Source organism: Prionailurus bengalensis, chromosome B4 (genome assembly GCF_016509475.1).
Source record: "Prionailurus bengalensis isolate Pbe53 chromosome B4, Fcat_Pben_1.1_paternal_pri, whole genome shotgun sequence".
NCBI lineage: Eukaryota > Metazoa > Chordata > Mammalia > Carnivora > Felidae > Prionailurus > Prionailurus bengalensis.
The window spans coordinates 116499770-116519327 of NC_057358.1; the positions used below are offsets into that span (position 1 = coordinate 116499770).

The following is a 19558-nucleotide window of genomic DNA, read 5'->3' on the forward strand; positions in this document are numbered from 1 at the left end:
TTTTTCTAGTTTCTTTTCCTGTGATTATTCTTAAACGTTCCTCCCATAAACTTTGAGCATCAGGCCTCTTTGCTTGACCTGCTTCTCTGAGTGATCTCATGTACTTTCTTGCCCTCATTGGCCACTTATATGCATTCTGTCTTCTCTCAGTTCTGGATGCTTGTCAAACATTTTCACCTGCCCTATACCCCAGGAAACTCAGATTCAGAATATGTAAAACAGAACTTTTTTCAACTCAGCACTCCCAAAACAAACAATATTCTTTCCATATTCCCAAATTACCACTCTCTGTTATCTTAAGTTTCCTATCACTCCCACATTAATTTGGTCACTAAATGATAAGTCAACTTCTTATGTCTCTAAAATCCAACCCTTATTCACTACCATTTTTTGTTACCCTGCTTTAGGCCTTTATCATTGTTTAGCTGGACTATTAAATATCCTTCTAATGATACTTCTTGGCTACAATTATTTCCTGCTAGTACCATCTCTGTGCTGTAGCCAGTTATTTTTCTAAAATGCTGATAATTATTGTTTCATATCCTTGCATAAAAATCTTATGCAAGGTGCTCCTCATAGCCTACAGTATAAAGTCTAAACTATTATGGCATATAAGACCAAAGTTCTTTAAAAACCCTCTCAGTGTTCATTACTATTCCCTTCTTCCCTTGGGTCATAGCCCAGACTATGCCACCATGACCATGGCAAGGGGTTACATGGCTTTCCCCTTTACTCATTCTGTTCCCTTGCCCAGAATGTTCTCCCTCCTTTGTTAAAATTTCTGCTCATCTGTTAGGGTATAGCGTCAGTGTTAACACCTATTGACATCTTTTCCCACACTTTCTGAGACTTTACATTGATTTGTAATTATTTACTTTCTCTTCTAAGTTTTTGAAAATAGCAGTTATATGTATTTATCTTTGTTCCTATGACCCTTTTTTAGTACTCAGGATATAGTAATCACTCAATGAATGTAAACTGCATTTACTCAGATAATAGGCTATTAACATTAAGGTAAATTGAATTTTTGGTTGGTTCAATAATAAAAATTATTTCAGTATGAGACACTTTTTCTAAAGTTGATTAAAATATCTTTATGCCTTAGCATTGTGTAATGAAAATGTTCTTAGTATTTGAGAACTTGGAACACCCTGTGGTTTTCATTAAAATATATACTGTCATCTTGACATAGATAGTATGTAGGGTACCGAAGACAAATGAGCTGCATCAGGATAACTTCCGAGTGCTCTTTTAAAAATCTGCTGTTCAGGGCACCTAGATGGCTTAGTTGGTTAAGCATCTGACTTTGGCTCAGGTCACAATCTTGCAGTTTGTGGGTTCAAGCCCCATGTCTGGCTCTGTGCTGACGGCTCAGAGCCTGGAGCCTGCTTCAGATTCCGTGTCTCCCTTGTTGTCTGCCTTCCCTCTCCCCCTTTGCTCACGCTCTGTCTCTCTCTCAAAATTAAATAAACATTAAAATTTTTCAAATAAATGAATAAATAAGAATTTTTTTTTTTTAAATCTGCTTTTCAGGTCTCATCCAAACCTAATGAATCTGAACCTTTGGTTTGGGGACCCAAGAATATGTTTCTAACTAAAATCTCTAGGTGATTCTGATGTGCAAGTAAATCTGGGAACTATTAAGGAGCCTGAGACATACTGACAAAGGATATAACCAAGATGATTTTTTTCCTCCCTTTTTCTAATAAAAATTTTGGTTAATTAGAAGTAAGTTATTTGCAGTTTTTTCCGCTGTGTGGGTGTGGTTTAATGTATCCTGTACAATCTCATTAATCTCCTTCAGCGAAGCATCCTGTTAAAAGTGGCTGAAACCATCAAAAGTTGGATTTTTTCTCAGTACAATAAGAAAGATGACTTACTTCACAAGTTGGTAAGTGTTTGCTCTATTTCTCTTAGTCAGTTTTCAGGACTCCAGTTTGTTAATGACAATACAATGAATCAGAATTTGTTTTGCTACTGATTCGGGCAGTGATTGATTCTAAATTCTGAGAAGTTCTCTGAAAGGAGACTGCCTGCTTCATAAAGTGTTTAAATAAAGTTTGTTTGTATCACCTAAAAAAAAAAAAAAAGAAATTCTTCAATAACTGTGGATCTTGAATTTGGACTTAATTTAGTATTATTTCATAGCTCTTCTAAGAGGTTATTAGCCATTTAGAATAGAATATTCTAGTTGTTATTGAAACCTTATTTGTTAGATTACTAATTTCCTGCTGCCATCTTCCTCCATTGACAAATATTCCTCTCATTAAGGAAGAGAGTGTATCAATTAGTGGGACCTTCTTTGTTTTCATTAGGAGCTTAACTGTATCCTTTTTTTCTTTTCTTTTCTTTTTTTTTTTTTTTCTTATTGACTGTCTGTAACTTTATCCCATAGTCTATGATTAGAGTTTGGGCAAAATCAAAGTGGTTCCCCCCTAATTTATTTATCATTAATCTATCATTCCCTGACAACTTAATATGTAAACTTTAGTCTCCCAAGACCAATAATCACAGAATTTCCCAGAGACTTAGAATTGTGACCATTGAGAGTCTCTCTGATTCCTGTGAGGCTTGCTTTTTTTTTTTTTCCTGCTCTCTGCTGTAGTATATCTGGTATTTGACCTGTGACACCCCCCCACCCAAGAGGGAATGCTTCAACTTTGTACATCTTAAGCAAGGCAAAATCCAGGTAGTATAGCTAAAAAATTGAAGTAACGAAGTTCTCATGGCTCTTCTAAGGACCGATCAAGTATGGGTAGGCAGATTTCAGGATCTTCTGCTGGCCTGTGACCTTAAGATGATAATTATCATCCTTGTAAATTACCATTTGTAAGGAGATGTTTACAAAGTGCTTTCACATTTTGATTTACTACTTCAAATACTGTAAAGTTTAGTGCATTTTGCCATTTGGAAGTGGTAAGATTTCCAAATGTCTGAGATTCAGATAGTTCAGTTTGGTTTAAGAATACTTAGTGAGTTGTTCAAGAATGTTCAACTAGAAATTGATAGAGTTAGAATTTGAATTCAGGTCTCCTGTTTCCAAGCCCAGGTTCTTCATTATAACATAGTACCTCACTGGCTTGAGTGTTATTATGCCTTGACTGACTAAAATTACTTTTTTAGCAATCCAAATGGGCAAGTTCTCTGTTCAGGGTTTCATCTTTGTAGGTATGTTGAGAAGGTCAATGAAGTGTCTTGTCACCTACGTAGAATATCATCTCTATCCAGGTGGAGCCATCCTCATTCTTCAGTGATACTAGGATTGTGGTAAGGTATACGGATCCATATACATTTTTCTGTGGTTTAATCATAGTGTGCATAGTCCTGATCTTTTCATTCTTGGTTCTTTGTCACTGGCCACATGTTTCACTGTTAAGTGCCAACTTCTGTATGCATCCCTTTTGTGCCTACATTATAGAGAACTGTAGGAAGTACTTACCAAAGAAATCATTTAATAGTACTGGAACGAGGAATTACCCCGTTGGCTTCTGGCATGAGATGCTTGACTCTTCCCTTTGTCAGACATACTTAAAATTTTATTAGCTATACAGATATTGAACCAGTCCCTTTTTCCTTTTATTAAAATACTGACAGTTGCTCCATGATATCTGAACCTTTTCCTTTTTATTAAAGTACTTCTTAAAGATTTTTAAAAAGTTCATTTATAACAACTATAACGGTAATGGTATTAGTACTTTTGAAGCACTTTTTAGCCTGTAAAGTGCTTTCACACATGTTACCTCATTTGATCCTCATCAGCTCTATGAAACAGAACAATGTATTAAAAAGTATAGAAGATCGTTGAAATATATTGACACATCCATAATTCCCTTCTCCATGCCTAGGGGTAAAAACAGAAATCTGTCTATTCTTTTTTAGCTGTGCTTCTCATACCCTTTCATTCCATACAGGCAGAAATCTTCCTGAGTTACCGTCTCATACATTTTCCTGTTTAGATCCTTAAAATATCACCATTGCCCATTGAATCAAGTCCAGTTCATCATGTTAGCATCAAAGAGTCTGCAAAATTTGGCCCCAAACTACCTTTCCAGCCTTAACCACCAATTTGTTCATCACCCAACCCAGTCTTCCTTTTCTTTTATTCCATACCTGTTCTGCATGTCTGTGTTTGTGCTATTATACTATGGTAGAACCCTTTCCGTTTTTCCTCTATTACTGTAGTCTGTTCAGTAAGCAGTCCTAGCTCTTCCTTAAGGCCTTTCCCGCAAACTTCAGTCTATTGGATCTCTTATTTTCTTCAACACCATAGTAACAATTATCTGCTATGTTTTAAGTTTATATATTGTATTATGGTGCTTTTCTTTATTATGTTTTAATTATTTCGTGTGTACTAACAACATTAACAGCTAAGACTTACATAGTACTTAATTTGCACCAGTACTCACTATGCATCAGACACTATATATTGTACAAATATTGACTTATTTAATTTTCATAGTAGGTACTATTGAAGTAGGTACTATTCTTAACCTCATTTTGCAGATGAGGGAACTGGAGCAGAGAAGTTAATAACTTAAGATGTGGAACCAGGATATAAACCTAGGTACTAACTAAGTCTCAGCACTCAAACTTGTTAAGGGTGAGCCAAAGTTCACCTAGTGCACTTCCCCACAGCACAAAGCATCCGACCATAAAGATGATAATCTAATATCTAGTCAGTCAGTATTAGTAGCTTTTAAATTTCTTCGCTTGTTTGACACTTGGACCTTGGTCCAAATAGGGCTGTTGTGAGATGTTTCTTAATATAGCAGGTGTCTATTTTCCCACTAGTTTGATTGGCATATTGCAACAGTTTCCCTATTTTCTGCAGTTCTCTTTTTTTTAATGTTTATTTATTTTTGAGAGAAAGAGAGACAGAGCACGAGCAGGGGAGGGGCAGAGAGAGAGGGAGACACAGAATCTGAAGAGGCTTCAGGCTCTGAGCTGTCAGCACAGAGCCTGATGTGGGGCTCGAACTCATGAGCCATGAGATCATGGCCTGAGCCAAAGTTGGACACTTAACTGAGCCACCCAGGTGCCCCTGCAGTCTCATTTTTATAATTAAAGAGTAATATACAATTTTATAATTTATCCTTAAGAAAAAACTTAATTCCTCAGTGTAATCTGATTTAATTTTATAGCTATTGTGATCAGAATATAGTTCAAGTTCTTCCTTTGTAGAGACAGTCTAGTCACTAGATAATACTGCTTTAATTATTTAGAGTGTCTTGGTCCCTTTCAGGTTCATTTATATTTATAGGTAATTGCAGGTAGTTTGTCACATTCTTGAATCACATATTCCTAAAGCTACTAGTACTGCCTCAAAGCACAATGGTTTTGGGGAAACATTATCCCAGTTTTGCAAACAGTTCTGATGCTAAGGATGGTGTTAAAGAAAGTGTACCTGATTAAGCAGCATATCTGTACAAGGGGCTATGAAGAGGGAAAGCTCCCATTCTGTGTTAATAGCTTTCCCTCTCTTTTTGAGCCTTAGCCTTCCTTCAGTTAGGCTTCTTTAAACTTACCCAAATGTAGGTACATTGAGGTCTCATAAAAGGTAGGATTTAAAGCTTTTATAGCAAAACTTGATATTTAATACTTAATGTTTTAATATCTCTCTGTGTGTGTGTGGAATCCAAATCAGATAATAAGGCCAGTGTGTGAGGATTTATTTCAAAGATTACTTGAAAAGCTGCCATGCTCCTCCTTTTGCCCTCCTTGCTTCCACCCCTTCCCTAACAGTAGTATAAAGTGAATTGTGCTCTTTTCTTTGTGAAAGTGGGGTGGAATGTCAATTAATTGGTTCCTAAGCTTAGAATCATGATTCTAAGAAGACTGAAGAGACACATGGAAAGATGTGCAGCATCCCTAATCATCAGGGAAATGCAAATCAAAGCCATAATGAGATGTCACCTTACACCTGTCAGAATGGCTGATATCAAAAAGACAAGAAATAACAAATGTTGACAAGGATGTAGAGAAAAAAGAACTTTCAGTACTGTTGGTGGGAATGTAAATTGGTGTAGCCACTGTGAAAAACAATATGAAAGTTCCTCAAAAAATTAAAAACAGAAATACCACACAATCCAGTAGTTTCACTAATGGTTATTTACGCAAAGAAAACAAAAACACTAATTTAAAAAGATAAATGCACCTCTATGTTTATTGCTGCATTATTTACAATAGCCAAGATACGGAAGCAACCTAAGCATCCATCAATAGATGAATGGATAAAGAAGAAATTATATATTTATATAGATATAGATATGCATATACGTATATATGTATAGATATATAGATATATAGATAATGAATATTACTCAGCCATAAAAAGAAGAATGAGATCTTGCCATGTACAACAACATGGATGGACCTACAGGGTATTATGCTAAATGAAATAAGTCAGACAGAGAAAGATAAGTACCATATGATTTCACTTATATGTGGAATCTGAAAACCAAAAGAAACAAAACAAAAACAGACCCATAAATACAGAGAACAAACATGGTTGCTTTAAGACTCAGGTGGGGGTTGGAGGGATGGGCAGAATGAGCAAAGGGGAGTGGGAAGTTCAGGCTTCCAGTATGGAATGAGTAAGTCACAGGGGTGAAAGACACAGCATAGGGAATTCAGTCAATGCTAACTGTAACAACACTGTATGGTGACAGATGGTAGCTGCATTTGTGGTGAGCATGGCATAATGTATAGAGTTGTCAAATCACTGTGTTGTACACCTGAAACCTAATGTAGCATTGTATGGTAACTAGAACTCAAAAAAAAAAAAAAAAAAAACCCGAACCAGAGAGAAAGAAAGGAAGAAAAAAGAAAAGGAGAGGAAAGAGAAAAAGAAGAGAGAAGAAACAGTGGTTCAAATATGAAACAAAAGTGATACACAGGCACATGCAAGGTGTGTCAGTAGATGGTGAAAAAAAAAATAATGCCAGGCTAAAGGCAGACCAGCGTTCCAAGATGTTCTTGTTTTATATAACTGAAAATCAATAAAGGGGTGCCTGGCCGGCTTAGTCAGTAGAGCATGTGACTCTTGATCTTGGGGTCATGAGTTCAAGCTCCACATTGGACATAGAGCTTATCTAAAGAAAGAAAATTAATTAATATATCCATATGGGACTAATATTAAAAATATTCTTCTCCTTCTCTAAAAGGAGTGTATGTGGTGATACATAACCCACAATCAGGGACATGCTCTCATAGTTGGATATATGGATCACTGCATTCCTATTAAGTTCCCATTATGAGGAGCTAGGGCAGGGTAGGCTCTTGTGTGGGAATGATTAACTGGCTAAGAAGAGCAAACCCATTGCCTTCAAACCCTGGACCTAATTGGTTTTACTTTAACTGCTAAAGGCCTTATCCGGTAAAAGTTCTATTTTTCTTAAAATAGGATCATTCTGTTCTTACATGTAATGAATAATAAAACTTCAAATTTTCTCATACAGCAGGCTATATGTAGGAAAGTATAATTGACTACCAAAGACTTAGGATTTGAAATCAGAATTCTAGAAGTTACTTAATCTCTTTGGGCATCAGTTTTCTCCTCTATAGAATGGAGAGGAGGATGAAATGTACATCACAGGGTTACTGTGAAAGTTAACCTATGTACTCTTAACATTGCTACTTCATCTCTCACCCTTTTTGTTTTATTTTGTTTGTTTGTTTGTTTGTTTGAAGTTTATTTATTTAAGTACTCTCTACACTCAACCTGGGGCTTGAACTCACAACCCCAAGATCAAGTCACACGCTCCTCTGACCGGGCCAGCTAGGCACCCCTTCATCTCTCACCTTCTTACCATGCATTGTATGGAAAGCTAAAAGCAGTAACTTGCAGTTCTAGAGAGGCTTTTGCTCTTCCCATCCCCGTCTTCCAACTCTTTCATCTGGTCAGTTCTTGTTCATGCTTTAAGACTCAGCTCAGGCAGGCATCACCTGTTTTCCTTTCTCGGACTTCATTACAACTTTTGGTTCTTCTGTGCCATTTTCATAATCCCAGGTATACCTTATTGCACTTCTTTGCACATTATATTGTAACTGTTTCCTTTTCAGTCCTCTTCATTAAACTGTGAACTCTTTAAGAGTAGAGACCTTGTATGTTGTGTTCATTTTTTGTGCCTTTGGTCTCAAGCATGGTGCCTGGTATATATAATATTTCTTGATAGATGGATAGAAAGAAGAGAAGAAGGAATAAATGAGCTGGTATATGTGAAAGCATTTTGTAAACTATAAAGTGCTATGCACATATTAGCGAGGTTTTGCATTACATTCCTTAATGTTGTGTTTGTCCATTTTTAGAAGGCCTTGATCCTGCTGATGTAATTCTTACATTTTGGCTATATTGTTACAGTATCCAGGGACAACATCTTATGTTACAGGATTATACTTTCCATGCTCTGTTCCAGCAATTTAATTAATTAGGCTTAACTAGACAGGCTTATTAATATGTAGTTACTACACATTTCTTTATTAAAAATTTATATTTCACATCTGGTGGCTCAATAATGTCCATTGCAATTTTTATTGTTTCACATTTACAGTGAAACTGAAACCCCATATACATAATACTAAAGATAGATTGGACTGTTGTATCTTCTTGGAGGCTATACTGAAAATATATGTAGTACCCCTAAATTTTGTTAGTACATTAGGAGCTTAGCATTTCATACAAAGTTATGTGTGTATTAATGCCTCTCTTCGGGTTTTTTAATGGCAAGGATATTGGATTCCGACTCGACTCACTACATACCATCCTGCAACAGGAAGTCCTGTTACAAGAGGATGTGGAGCTGATTGAGCTACTTGATCCCAGTATCCTGTCTGCAGGGCAACCTCAACAACAGGAAAATGGACACCTTCCAACGCTTTGCTCCCTGGCAACCCCTAATATTTGGTACTGTCCAGAAAACATCTATCCTTTGCTTTCATATACAGTATTAGCAGAGGAAATCCACTATGCTCTCTATTGTAAATTATAAACATTCCATACATTTTAACATTGTAATTAATGATAACCCAGAAGTTTAAAAAAAAAGTACCTTTCTAAAATAAATACTATTTAAGGTGAAACTGGAAAAACATCCAATTATTACATATTTTTAATTCAATCTAATTAGTTCTGTGTTTAATAACCCAACAAGCAGGCATAACATGTGCCCCAAGAATCTCTCTTACCCATACACCTATACACATGTGTGCATGCAGTCCTAGCCACTCGCTCTTTTATGTTTCTTTAAAATTAATAGATTATATCATAAACACATTGTAGAGACATCAAAAATAGAATGGGACGTGGAGGTAAACAGTCAATTCTTGCTTTGTTGACTGAGAAGCCGTAGGAAATATAGACTGACAATTCAGTCCTAAAACTTTTCTTGAAGTATTTGGGTCTAATACAGAAGTCCCAGGCCATGAATACCAAAAAGGGACTTTATATATATATATATATATATACACATGTATATGTGTATACTTTATATATATGTGTGTACTTTATATATATATATATATATATACACATGTATGTATATACATACATATATGTGTATATACATGATATGTATATACGTGTATATATATATGTACATACATACATACGTATACATATACACATACACACACAGAACTGAACTATTAAAGTATGAGTTTATTAAGTGAACAAAATCATTGCTTGAACCATTCAAGTTATATAGGTGATTACATAACATGGGCCTCAGTGTTCTGGATGTGTCTTTCTTACAATATTGACAAATGCTTCATATTGTAAGGCATAACAAAGTATGTCTTCCAAATTTGTAGGCACTCAGCATCATGATGGAGTAAAGCATCATCTTATCCTTTACAAATCTAAGAATGCAAGGAGCTGCTAGAAGGAACCAAGGGTTTTAAGAATTTTCTAGCTTTAACTTCTAAGTTTGCTTTAGCCACAGGTGTGATTAAGCAACCCTGAGGCCTGTAAATACTTTTAGACTTCATTATTCATGCATGAAAGTATAGGATAAGATTTTGCTTTATGATGTTACCAATATCACCTGAAAGTAAAGGATTCCAAGGGAAATTAGAACAGGTAAATATTTATTAGGAAGCATTGTTACATGTGACTTTCTTTATACTTTGATTATAACTGTCTTTAAGTATTATTGATGTTTTTTTAGACATCCTAAGAGACATCTCCGTATATTCACCTCTTTCTTATTACATTTTTATCAAAGCCTTCATTGCTTAAAAGACGTATTTTAGTCTATATACTTGTAATTTGCCTAGATTTAAAAAGTTTCATATATACTTTTACTTTAGTTAAAGCAGTGAAAAAGTACAAAGTATGTGCATATTATCAGCTGCAGTATGTGTATTCCAGATTTATGATGATTATTATTAGATAACTTGAAACAATTACTCAAGTACATATTATTTCTGATTGGAAAAATGCTTATATTTTCTTGAGATATTTGTTTCTGTGCAAATAATTAAAGTCTGACTTTTGGGAAAAGAACTGATACTATCTTAATATTAAAATGTACTTTAATGTTAAAAATTATAACAATTATTTTTACTTTTAAATTTGTAAAATTGGATTTTAGGGGCGCCTGGGTGGCTCAGTCGGTTAAGCGTCCGACTTCAGCTCAGGTCACGATCTCACGGTCCGTGAGTTCGAGCCCCGCATCCGGCTCTGGGTTGATGGCTCAGAGCCTGGAGCCTGCTTCCGATTCTGTGTCTCCCTCTCTCTCTGTCCCTGCCCCGTTCATGCTCTGTCTCTGTCTCCAAAAAAATAAACGTTAAAAAAAAATTTTTTAAATTGGATTTTAAACTCTGTACTTGGTTTTTAGGTTAGAAGAGTCCATATCTTTTTTCTTTTTTTTTTTTTTTTTAGTGTTTATTTTTGAGACAGAGACAGCATGAGCAGGGGAGGGGCAGAGAGAGAGGGAGACAGAATCTGAAGCAGACCCTAGGCTCTGAGCTGTCAGCACAGAGCCCGATGTGGGGCCTGAACTCATGAACCGCAAGATCATGACCTGAGCAAAGTCAGACACTTTAACCAACTGAGCCACCCAGGCGCCCCAGAAGAGTCCCTATCTTTAAACAAAAAGTCATTTCAGAGGACACCTGTTTCTTACGTTCTTTACAAACTTATTAGCTTGGATTTTAATACCTAAGACACCGTTGTTTAGTTGCTAGATTTTTTAAAAACTATTTCACATTACTTATTTAAATGTTATTTTTTATTTATTTTTTATTTTTTTTTTTCAACGTTTATTTATTTTTGGGACAGAGAGAGACAAAGCATGAACGGGGGAGGGTCAGAGAGAGAGGGAGACACAGAATCGGAAACAGGCTCCAGGCTCTGAGCCATCAGCCCAGAGCCTGACGCGGGGCTCGAACTCACGGACCGCGAGATCGTGACCTGGCTGAAGTCGGACGCTTAACCGACTGTGCCACCCAGGCGCCCCTAAATGTTATTTTTTAAAGTCATAGTTTACAAAGAAGCTACTAGCATTTTGTCTATTTTGGTAAACCTGAATTATGGACTAAAGTAACACATCCTTCTCTAATCTGATGGGTATCATGTTTCTTGGTTTCTGTGTTATAGGGATGTCTCAGTGCTGTTTGCCTTCATTAGTTTGCTCGTTATGCTTCCCACTTGGTGGATTGTATCTTCCTGGCTGATATGGGGAGTGATCCTGTTTGTTTATCTGATTATAAGAGCTTTGAGATTCTGGAGGACAGCCAAACTACAAGTAACTCTAAAAAAATACATTGGCCGTTTAGAAGATACGGCAACAAATAGCCGAGCTTTTACTAACCTTGTGAGAAAAGCTTTACGTCTCATTCAAGAAACAGAAGTCATTTCCAGAGGATTCACACTGTGAGTTCATATTTCATTTTATTTTTTAAATAATTCTTTTCTACTACATAGTTAAATTAGAATATTTATTACCTATTTTCATTTTTGTGTTGCATTTACAGAAAAAAAGTAAGTTTTTTCTTTAGCACTTATTAAAGTCTGTTAACTGTGAAGGAATGAATACATTATATGCTAGATTTAATATGTAGTATGATTCTGCTTATCTACTTTGAGAAACCAAAGAGCTTAGAGAATCATAATTACTTGTGTTATGTGATTTCTTATGAGTTAATATACAAAAAGAGCCTAATATTGAAGCTGGCATGCAAAATTACCCAACAAATGTTTGTTTCCTTTACTCTCTGCCAGACATTCTCTTTCCTCAGTTTAAATGATAGATGTATCTGACTTGAATTCATTTTGAAAAATGTTGCCATGCATTAATAATATTCTTTAGGTAAATGTTAGCAGATATTATGGCACTGATACTCTCAGTATATCAAACAAATATTCACATTCCCACAGGAACTTAAAGACTCCACTGTAGTCCAGTCTTAATTAAATATTAAGGTATAGGATATATAGGATTTTTATTCTGTTATTAAAAGGATGGTTAATGTTTATTGAGCACGAATTACGGTCCAAATACTCTGCTAGGTAATTCTGTATACAACTAAAAGCATACAATTACATATGGTAGAACAAACGTTCAAGTCCATTCCATCTGACTCTAGAGCTTGTTTCCAGTCTGCTAGGCTGCCTGCTGAACACTAACAAATGACAGTAGTACTGTAGTATGTTTAATCATTTATTTAACTTACATAACCTTTCCAGTCTGTAGGTGGGAGAAAGTAAGTATATGATGAAGAATGATTATTACTCTTAATTACTTATATCTGCAAAATCACGAAAAGGGAGAGCAGAAGAACCTTGGGTAGTAATCTCGTTCTTCACTCTGCTGTGCTCTAGAATAGCACTTAAACTGTCCTGACAGAAAAGCCGTATCTGGAAAATAACAAAACAGTAAAGCGAAAGAATCTCTAGTAGTCACTCATTCTTTACTCTGTTGTGTTTTAGAACAGTGTTTAAACAATCCCAAAACAGGAGAGATTTTGTAACTTTTTTTTCTGCTTCTTTCAAAATGTAATAGTTCTCCGTGTCTGTTAATATTTGTCCTTCTATTATAAAGTCTATTTGTTGATAGAGCATAACAAATATTAAGTTGTTTGAGCATTAGATTTTAAAAGTTGAAAACAATGCTAAGTAATAGCTCCTTTTCATTCTTGATTTGTACAGTATCTCACTGAGCAGACTGGTTAAGCTAAATGGCTATGTGTCCAATTAATGCTTAGGCACATATAGAGGATTCTGTGCTTTTTGTCATTTTCCAACTTACATTAAAAATTATGTCTAGAATTGTCACGAAGAGCTAAAATGGGTCAGCTACATATGACTTACCTCCGGGTTATGATTCCTATCCATTGACATGCAGTCAGGCAAAAGAAATGTTGGAAAAAATTGTTTGACTTGTCTCCATCTAACTGGATAATGGACTGAGAAAAATTACGAGTAACAATAAATCTTGAATCATAACTTTTAGAAATATGTTCATCTTTAAAACTGATTTATTAGTAAAATGGAGCGCACACAAGAGTTCCATATATTGAAAACATGTGCTGTGGTGTTCTGCCTTAATTTGTCCTCTCTAGCGAAGAATTTAACCATTCTTTGCCTCATTCCCTTATTTTAAATTAAGCCTATCAGTCATTGTCCTCTGTTGTTGTTGTTTTTTTATAGATTTCTAATGTCTGAATACATTATGGTTTGGTTAACATTTTAAAAGTTTTGATTTAGATATCTTGTTTTGCAAATTTGTGGTTATATTGTAAGAAATTTATAAATTCCAATATTTTGTATTGCTATTGGGAGAGGTTACTGGTTAGGTGGAAAAACTATTATCCAATAGCTATGTAATATGAAATCATTCTATGTTTCATTTATCAAAGCATGATATATTATACATCATTGTTGCAAATAGGTACTCCCCATTTATCTTTTGGAAAGTACTATGAAATGTGCTTCCTCTTGAATAGTTTGGAGAGTAGCTATGCTACTGCCTAGTAACCCTTCCTTTGCCTTTCTACTTGCATTCCCCTGTTGGCCACTGGTCCTGTTATCTCTCTGCGTCCCCTACTTCATTTTGAGTAGGTAAGTGCCAGTGGCAGCAGGTGGGTAAGTCATTTTACCCTACTTTTATGAATGTACAGAATGTATTTCTATACAGTATTTCATTGTTCTGTACAAGTGGCCAAAAATATGAGTGATGAACATATGTAAATGCATATTAAGAATGTAAAATTTTTCATACTTACTGTAGATACAGGTTTTAAAAACTAAATGTAAAGCAGTACCACTTTAGTATATTTTAGCAGGTAAAGTGTCTATATCAAAAAGTTGCAATGTCTTACCTAAGTATTCTACATTTCTACCATATTTTGACTAAAATATATTGTTTCCCGTATCAGAAGAAGCCTTTACTCTTTGAGATTTTGATTTTTCATTTGTCTTTTTTTGGAGGGGGGCTATACATGTATCAGGGAAATGGCTGTTTATGAGAACTGAGCTGGGATATTTACAGTCTTTTTCTAATAAAAACCATGAAAAAGGTTTTTTTCTAAGTTGAATAGAATTGGGGATTTAGAAAACAAAAACTTTAGGACACCTGTACAGTTGTATCACATTTTACTTTTCAAGTTTGCTTGACAGGGTCAGTGCTGCTTGCCCATTTAATAAAGCTGGACAGCATCCCAGTCAGCATCTCCTCGGTCTTCGGAAAGCTGTCTACAGAACTGTAAGAGCCAACTTTCAAGCAGCAAGGCTCGCTACCCTATATATGCTGAAAAAATATCCTTTTCTGTCTTCATGTAAGAATAAATATGCTTCCAGAGTCCTGAATATATAGATAGTATAGCTGCATCCTGTAAAAGTTAAGTGTGAACTGAGATTGCCTATTTTGGAGCTAATTTCCATCATCACTTCTATTTTAAAACTGGAAATGCAGTCTAGGGGGAATAACAATAACAGACAGGAAAAAAGATTTTCTGTTCTCGTGTGGCTCAGTTTCAACTGAGGAAAAACTTGAAGGCCCTCCCTCTACTGGTCCAAAGAATAAAGTCAGAAGAACCTGGCTTTGCTAAGTCTGACATTTTTAAGAGTTACTGGACACACAAATTTGCATCATGACATGGAAATAAACTGGTAACAGGAAATCCTTCCCCTTTGAAGAAACAGAGGCTCTCAAGTCAGATTGGCTAAGTTTAAATTTTGGTTCTATCAATTACTGCCTAGGTGACCTTAAGCAAGTTTCTTAACTTTCTGTACCTTGCGTTATTCATTTTAAAAATGGCAGTAACAACATACTCTTCCTGTGGTTTTGTTGACATCAAATAAGTTAGTGCATATAAAGTGCTTAGACAGTGCCTGGTGTATAATAAACACTCAGACTGCATGACAATAAGTCAGTCACTTACATTTACTAAATCAGGAAATTAGTTCTGTTAATCAGTAAATAAAGGTGTGTAGGATCTTTATTTCAGTTAAGATTCATAGATAAGTTAAATTATGAGTAAATAGAGTACAAAAATACTTCTTTGTACCTTCAGTATTTGGGGTACTGTAGCATGGATAAATATGCTTAACGTTTACAGAGTGCTTTACTATGTCTTTGTATACACCTTTCCAGCTAGATCTTATCTCCATTTTATGAAAAAACTAAATAAAATCTCCATTTTGTGTGATTTGCTTGGTGTTACACGACTAGTGAGAGGTGAAGTTGTGTCTTAACTATAGGACTTATGACTTAAAACCTTTTCTATATGTATATGTATATGTATGTATATATATATATATGTGTATATATATATATACACACACACACACACACACACATATATATATATATATATATATATATATATATATACACTCTTTAACTGTATGACTTCTTTGGAAATTAAAAGCATTTTATTTTTATTCATGAACTTGTCCATTCAATTCCCATGCTGCCTGAATACCCATCTGCTATGTGCTAGACTTTTGAGTATACTCAATAGATTAACTGGAATTCATAATACACTAGAAGTGCCCAGGGTACCTTCCAACATAGTAAGACAATGTATTTGGCCTAAGGGGTCAGAGAATGCTTTCAAGGAGTTGACCTTGAGGATAATAAAAGTCTGCATTCAAGTAAAATGAAGCAAAGATAGGGGAAAAAAATAGGGGTATGGTAGTATGGCATGTGAACTTCAAGTAGTTACTCATTCAGCAAGTATTGAGAATAAACTCGGTGCCAAGCAATATGCTAATCACTAGATATATGATGGTTCACATAATAGACACGGTCCCTGCCTCAGAATACTTCTAGCTTAGTGAGGGGTGAAGGAGCAGAAGGGGATAACCTAACAGAGATTGCAAATTTATGAGTTTCCTGTGCCAGTTACTTTTTCTAGGTAATAGAAATCTAGCAGTGGACAAGACAAACAAGATCATTGTACTTATGACTCTTACCTTCTTGTGGATGAGGTAATGAATAAAAAAGTGAGATTTTCACATATCTGTTGTATAAAAACCCAGCAGAATAGGATAGAGTGATTGGTGAGTTACTCCTTTTGATTGGATGATAGGGGAAGGCCTTCCCGAATAGTTGACATTTAAAATGAGATTTATGGGGTGCCTGGGTGGCTCAGTCGGTTAAGTGTCTGACTCTTAATTTCGGCTCAGGTCATGATCTCACAGTTTCATGGGTTCGAGCCCCACATCAGGCTCTGCGCTGACCATGCAGAGCCTACTTGGGATTCTCTGTCTCCCTCTCTCTCTGCCCCTCCCCCACCCACTCTGTCTCCGTCTCTCTCAAAATAAATAAACACAAAAAAATTAAAATAAATAAATAAAATAAAATGAGATTGTAATGAGGAGAAAGATCATGTTCCAGTTTGACGGACCAGTGAGTATAAAGATCTTGTGACAGGAGTTATTTTAGCAGGACTGGAGGACAGCAAAAAGGCCATCGTGTCTGGAGCACAGTAAATTGGGAGTTGGGGCATTAGGTGACATTCAGAGGTAGACAGGAACCAGAACATACTTACCACACAAGAAACCTTAAGGAATCAAAATAAAAAAGAATCCACCAACTATTTCTTTGAAAAGACCAAACAGTATAAACCCTCACATGTCTGGTCAAAGTAAAAAGAATACAAATATACAAAATTAGTAACAGAGCTATAACCATAGGTATGGAAGAAATTAAAATAATTATAAGGCGCTAGTATATACAACTTTGTGGCAGCGACTTTTAAAAAAGAAAACACCTGGGAGTGCCTCGGTGGCTCAGTGGGTTAAGTTTGACTTTAGCTCAGGTCATGATCTTATGGTTCATGAGTTTGAGCCCCACATTGTGCTCTCTGCTGTCAGCACAGAGCCCACTTCGGATCCTCTGTCCCCCTCGCTCTCTGCCCCTCCCCCATGCATTCTCTCTCTCCCTGTCTCTTTCTCTCTCTCAAATAAACTTACAAAGAAAGAAAGAAAGAAGGAAAACACCTGATTTTATATAAACAATGGAAAATTTGCAGGTATAGAAAAGTGATAAAGTTCTTGATGCACTACTATGGAATGATATCCAAATTGTTGAAAAAAAGAATGAAGTGCACAGCATTGTTTATGCTACCCTTCGATTGCACGTAAAAGTGTGTGTGTATACACACATACACATATATATGAGACTATTTGTATATATGGGAGATTATAAATACATATGAGGGAATATGTGTATATATCCACATACATATTTATATTTGGATTTGCTTTTATGCATGCATAAAGTATCTTGAAAGGTGCACAAGAAGGGGCACCTAGGTATCTCAGCTGCTTAAGTGTCCAACTCTTGGTTTCGGCTCAGATCATGATCTTGTGGTTTGCGAGGTCAAGCCCAGCATCCAGTTCCACGCTGGCAGTACAGAGCCCTCTTGGGATTCTCTGTCTCCCCTCCCTCTTTCTGCTCCTCCCCTGCTCGTGCTCTCTTTCGCTGTCTTTCGCTGTCTCTCTCTCTCAAAATAAACTTAAAAAAAAAAAAGAGACACATAGGTTATCTTGAGAGATACTAATCACAGTTATCGTCTGTGCCTTTAGCTAGGGGAATGAGGTAGCTAAGGGACAGGGGTAGGAAGCAGTTTTTATGGTGCCCCTTAATACCTTATGAATTTTTTTATACCTTATGAATTTTCAATCCTGTGAATATATTACATGTTTAAAAATTAAATGAATAAAGGAAATTTTAACTACCAGGTTCAGATGGTTTTATAGTTTTTTTAAAAAACTATTTCAGACCATAGAAAAGGTTAGGAAGCCTCTACTACCTCATTTTATTTATGAAGATTCTGTAATTGCAATACCAAAACATGTATTATAAAGAATAAAAAACTAGACCAATCTCACAGATGGAGATACAAAATATTTAAGTGAAATATTTATATATTTGCGATAGCACTATATTAAGATATTATATGATCAAATAGGAGTATGCTGGAAATATAAAAATAGTTCAGTATTAGGAATTGTATGGATATATTCTTTTTTTTTTAATTTTTTTTTTTAATGTTTATTTATTTTTGAGACAGAGAGAGACAGAGCATGAACAGGGGAGGGGCAGAGAGAGAGGGAGACACAGAATCTGAAATGGGCTCCAGGCTCTGAGCTGTCAGCACAGAGCCCGACGCGGGGCTCGAATTCACAGACCATGAGATCATGACCTGAGCCGAAGTCGGACGCTTAACCGACTGAGCCACCCAGGCACCCCAAGGAATTGTATGGATATATTCTTTATAAAAACTGTTGAAGGCGGAAAAAATCACATATTAAGCTGATAGATACCCATGAGGAAGAGAAAGACGAAACAGGCCAGTAGTCTGAGTGGGACAACCTAGATAGAACAGGCTTAGTGCTAATGGTGTTCTGCAGCCTGTGCACTAGGAAGAAGAGAAAAGTATGTACTGTAGTGTAGAAAGGGCCTGAGCCACAATACAGCGAAGTACACAATATAGTTTCAAAAGGTACTTGTCAAAAATAACTAAGTTAGCACGTTAGCACTTGTAAAGAGTTGAACTTTTAACTGTTTAGAGATGAAGGTATTTTATTCACATGTATACTAGTAGTAAGATACCTGAGGTTTGTTAATATAGTAGATTTTAAGATTGGTTTCTTTTTTTTTTAATGGATATTAATCACCTCCAGTCAAAGTTCAGAATAAAGATGAGTAAAGGTAATTTGGGATGATATGACTGTACCCTTTATACTTTTAATGAAAAGGCCTTAACTTAATTTAACCTACCCCCTGAACTCTGAGAGTGACAATGTAACCAACTACATCTGTGTGGTGCCTTTTAAGGAGCTGGGCCTGGGCCTTAGTGAAGAGCAGATTTCAGAAGAGGAAGCACATGACCTTACAGATGGCTTCAGCCTTCCTGCTTTGAAGGTACTCTGCCTGTGGAAAGGGCTGAAGAAAAGACAGTTGCACTCCGATTGTGCCTGTGCTATCTGAATGTAAATGGGACACCGGTCCCTTGCTGAACCGTCATCATAATAGCCTTCCTGATGTATGTGATGCTGTCTTTAAAAGTTGAGAGCAGCATAAAGATTGAATGAGGAGATCCTTAT

At 35.9% G+C, this 19558-nt stretch overlaps 1 protein-coding gene across 9 annotated transcripts in view; it reads left to right on the forward strand.

Annotated features, from left to right (window-relative positions):
- The window catches only part of VEZT (vezatin, adherens junctions transmembrane protein), a 65887-nt gene that overhangs the window by 27673 nt on the left and 18656 nt on the right, over positions 1–19558 (forward strand). For 2 of the 9 annotated variants that reach the window (XM_043562159.1, XM_043562164.1), the window contains exons 3-7: positions 1805–1891; positions 8727–8902; positions 11597–11872; positions 14606–14755; positions 19229–19376. In XM_043562159.1, the coding sequence (XP_043418094.1) occupies positions 1805–1891; positions 8727–8902; positions 11597–11872; positions 14606–14755; positions 19229–19376 (837 nt within the window). Of the gene's footprint in view, positions 1–1804; positions 1892–3168; positions 3273–8726; positions 8903–11596; positions 11873–14605; positions 14756–19228; positions 19377–19558 lie in introns of those variants that run through there. The other 7 variants (XM_043562160.1, XM_043562165.1, XM_043562167.1 and 4 more) reach the window with 5 other exon arrangements.